The sequence below is a fragment of the Corylus avellana genome, chromosome ca9 (genome assembly GCF_901000735.1).
Source record: "Corylus avellana chromosome ca9, CavTom2PMs-1.0".
Taxonomy (NCBI): Eukaryota; Viridiplantae; Streptophyta; class Magnoliopsida; order Fagales; family Betulaceae; genus Corylus; species Corylus avellana.
In genome coordinates, this window is record NC_081549.1 from 9692876 (window position 1) to 9697440 (window position 4565).

Consider the following 4565-nt stretch of genomic DNA (forward strand, 5'->3'; position numbering starts at 1 on the left):
AAAATGATGATTCAATCTAGTGATTTCCGGTTCATGAGACATATTTTTCAGCTGATTACGCCTTACTTAATTATTAATTAAGGAGCATTTTGAACCCATGCGTGACAGCTTCCTATCAACTTAATTTTCTGAAATAAGTGGTAATTTAACCTATAACATAAAAAGAAAGTAGTTTTGAGTATTTAATTTATATTTGAATTTGATTGCTAATACTTTCATTTATTTATTTTGCTAAAAAGCAAAAAAGTTTCCTAAAGTGTTGTCAAACGTGGCTCCTTTTGATGACCCCCCCTCAAGGACGGCTTATAAATAGTGGGCTGGTTGCCACTCTTTAGCTTATTGGAGACACACAAGCCACTTGAAGTGTTCTTCCTCCATTTTCCTCTTTCATTCCCTACTCTTCCCCGACTTACTTACAATCCTTAAACTAGGAAGAAAAAACCCAGCCAAAAAAAAAAAAAAAAAACAAACAAACAAACATGAAGGGTCAAGGATGTTATGGCAATTTTATTCAAAGCTGTAAGCCTTACATAGCCATTATTTCTCTGCAATTCGGCTATGCCGGAATGAACATCATCACTAAGGTTTCTCTCAACCGAGGAATGAGCCATTACGTGCTGGTCGTCTACCGGCACGCCTTTGCCACCGCAGTTATCGCTCCCTTTGCTCTCATTCTCGAGAGGTAAATATATATTTGTCTTCTTTTTCAGATCAAATTTTGTCTTTCTTCATCATGGTCGCATGTTCGGTTCATGTTTAATGATGTTTTATTTACAGGAAAGTGAGGCCAAAGATTACACTTCCTATTTTCATGCAAATATTTGTGCTGGGGCTTCTTGGGTTAGTGTTTTCTGATAAAGATTTATCATACAATTAAAGAAAATAAGTCTAAAATGTTTTCTTGCTCTGTTTTATCTTCCACCATTTTCTCAGGCCTGTGGTTGATCAGAACTTCTACTACGCCGGGCTGAAATTCACGTCGCCGACCTTTTCTTGTGCCATGAGCAATATGCTCCCGGCAATGACATTCGTCATGGCAGTCCTTTGCAGGTATTTATCATCAAGATTTTTTTAGATTTATCATCTCTCTTTTTCCTATTTTTGTTTGGACTAATTAATTAGCATGCATTTGTGGTTATTGGGGTGAGCAGGATGGAAACGTTGGACATGAAGAAAGTGAGATGCCAAGCAAAGGTGGTGGGAACAATAGTGACGGTGGCTGGAGCCATGTTGATGACAATATACAAAGGACATGTCATTAACTTTGTGTGGTCTGAGCACATGCATCACCCAAGATCCTATGCTCCCACAGGGGCCACCGACAAAGATTGGGTCAAGGGCTCCATTCTGCTCATCATTGCTACCTTTGCCTGGTCTTCTTTCTTCATTCTTCAGGTAAATACATGGTGTTTGAGGAATTTGGTAGGAAAATGGGATTTGGGAGAAGAAAGGAATTGAGTCCAACAACCCAATGAGAATGGGAATTTTTGGTAGAATCTCACTTACGTTCCTCCTTAAAAAAAAAAAGAAAAAAAGAAAAACAAAGATAGACGAGTCACATCTGAAAAAAAAAAAAATGTTTATTCATCAATTTTAATATATTTTCATTGGAGTACGTACGAAAGAACACATAAATAGATATTAATAAAATCCTAATCGTAATTTAAGTGGCTTTGCGTCAAACCCATTACTAAATTACAGAATAACTCTAACTCTTAAAATTTGAAACAAAATATAAAATTAAATACCAATAATATCTCAATTAATTAATAAAAGTCTCACAAGTTTAAAATGTTAGAAATAGATAAATTTAATTATTTAATCTATCAATTTTGTCTCCAAGATGAGAAACAAATGCAAAACGTGTTATGGAAATTTGGTGATTTTTAGAATGATCGATGGAGAAATTGAAATTTAGTTGACTTGTTTAATTAACAGGCAGTGACGATGAAGAGATACACAGCTCAGCTCTCACTCACAGCCCTAGTGTGCTTTATAGGCACACTCCAGTCTATAGTCGTCACTTTTGTTATGGAGCACAAGCCCTCTGCTTGGACCATTGGCTGGGACATGAATCTTTTAGCTGCAGCCTATGCTGTAACTTTTCTCTCTCTCACTCACTCTCTCTCTCTCTCTCTCTCTCTCTCTCATTTGCTTTAATAATTACATAAGTAATTTTTGTGATGAACAGGGAATAGTGTCATCGAGCATTTCATACTATGTCCAAGGGTTGGTCATGGAGAAAAGAGGGCCTGTCTTTGTTACTGCTTTTAGCCCTCTCATGATGATCATTGTTGCCATCATGGGCTCTTTCATTCTTGCTGAAAATATCTACCTTGGAGGGTAACTTTTCTTTACTTTATTTCATGCATATATATATAGAACAATCATATGATCACTACAAAAAGTAACTTTTCTTTTCTTTTTTCAGATGAATTAATCCCATAACTTATCTCTTATAGAACGAATACAATTTTCCATATTTGTCAAAAGAAACAAAATTTACCTCTCACTTTTAATTCTGTCAAAATACCTAAAATACCCCATTTTTTTTATAAAAAATTAAAAAGTTTGCAAAACATTGCAAAATTTTTTTCTTATAAAAAAAAAAACATAAACGTCTAAATCTTTACTATTTTTTTTTTTTAATTTCATTTAATTAAAAACATGAGTATTTTAAGAATTTTGATAAGATTTAACGAAAAATTTTATCGGAAGAGAATAATTGAAAGAAATTAAAAGTTCGATATTCTTAATTGAGAGGTTTGAAACCTAGAAAATATTTTCAAAATGCGTAGAAGTGTGAACTTTTCCCTATATATTGTTAATTTTTGTTTTGAATTTACGAGTAAGGAACTGATATATATATATACTCCTTGTGGCTTCAGGGTTCTTGGCGCTATATTGATTGTAGTTGGGCTTTACTCGGTTCTGTGGGGAAAGTACAAAGAGCACAAAGAGAAGGAAGCCATGGAATTGGAATCAATCCCTGAAGCAGTAAAGGGTGGTGGAGAGAATGGACGCATGGCAACAGTGATGGAAGATATTGAAGCAAATGAATTCCAAATGCCAAAGGAGACCGTTCCCGTGGTAGCCATTACTGCTCCCATCCCGCAGCCCACCGTGATAGCTGTGACAGCACCAAAAGAATAATAATAATATCAAGTGAGAAATACAGAAATAATAGATTGGAGAGGAGGGAAAGGAGGAATACTATAGACCACCCTTTTATGTTATAAAAATTAGATAAAAGTGTGGTTTTTAGTATTTCTCAAAAAAAAAAAGAAAATTATTTTTGTAATGTTATATATTACACGTTGATTGTACTTTTATTCTAATATGTTGATGTACGAGGGTTTAATAGCCTTTGATTGGTTTTTTTGTTTTTTTTTTCCACTAATTATTAGACATTGTCACATTAATATAATAAAATAAAATAAAAAATAAAGGTGTAGTGTATATCATTATTATTTTTTTACTTAATCTAATCCCAATATTTCCCCTTTATGTTATATTTTTTAGAACCTTTTTTTTAGTGTGAGGGCCAACTGTGGGCCTTCTGCCTTTGATGTAAGGAAATATTTTGCAACAAATTTCATGAAAAGAAAATGAGAATGCAGAATACCTCTTTGGGTTTTTATCTTAATGTTCCACCGCAAGTCCCACCTTAATATTTTCTTCATTTAAGCTGGATTAGATGGACTTCTTCTAATCTGGTCCATAAAAATGCAATGCGTCTATTTTGCAGGTGAGAAACACATAGTTTTTAAATAGTAAGGACAAAGTTGGAAGAGGCGCATTATTTTTTAATAAAAATTCTTTCAACTGTGTCCTTATTATTTAAACATATGTTTCTTACATGCAAAAGGGACACATGACATTTTTATAGATAAGATTGAAAAAAAGTTCTTCCAATTCAGTTTTGAAGAAATCTTTGTCCACTTTTGTTGGTCATAATTATCATTTGTAACTACCAATTTCTTGGGCCAAACAGAGTTTTCATGGTTCCCATTAAATTTGAAAACATTTGACTCTATACACAATGTTATATTATTTATAACAAAAAATTTAAAAACGTGACAATGTAGGAAACAAATAAACCATTAGATGTTGTAAAGTTTAATCTAAATCCACCACAAAAAAAAAAAAAAAAAAAAATTAGTGACATGGTTATTTGGGGCATTTTTTGCCAAAAAAACATCTCTATTAATTTCTCAACGCTTGATTAGGGGCACTTGGGACACGTCAATTTTTATGGCGACTAGAATTTAAGTTTGAGACATTTTTTTACTAAAAAACGCCTCGAAAAGGGGATGTTTGGAACAAAGTGCCCTATTTTTTAAAAAGGAGCGCTTAGTGGTGAAAAACGCCCCCTTTTGTGTGTAAAGTGCCCCTATTTCTATATAGGAACACTTCCACACTGCGAATCGCCTCCAATAATTAATATATGGAGAAAATGTTTTCCCTATGCAATCTATATATATATTTTTTATTTTCTCCTGATATACAATACGCAATACAATATTATATTGCGTATTTTCTCCATTCATCAATCTCATACAATC

At 33.4% G+C, this 4565-nt stretch overlaps 1 protein-coding gene across 1 annotated transcript; it reads left to right on the plus strand.

Moving 5' to 3' along the window:
- Positions 1-479: 479 nt before the first annotated feature.
- On the plus strand, positions 480-3213 carry LOC132162025 (WAT1-related protein At5g07050-like). Its single transcript, XM_059572270.1, has 7 exons — positions 480-682; positions 778-840; positions 934-1050; positions 1152-1395; positions 1939-2097; positions 2192-2343; positions 2889-3213. The coding sequence occupies exons 1-7, from the start codon at positions 480-482 to the stop codon at positions 3151-3153; spliced, it is 1203 nt and encodes a 400-aa protein (XP_059428253.1). The 3' UTR covers positions 3154-3213.
- Positions 3214-4565: the final 1352 nt, after the last annotated feature.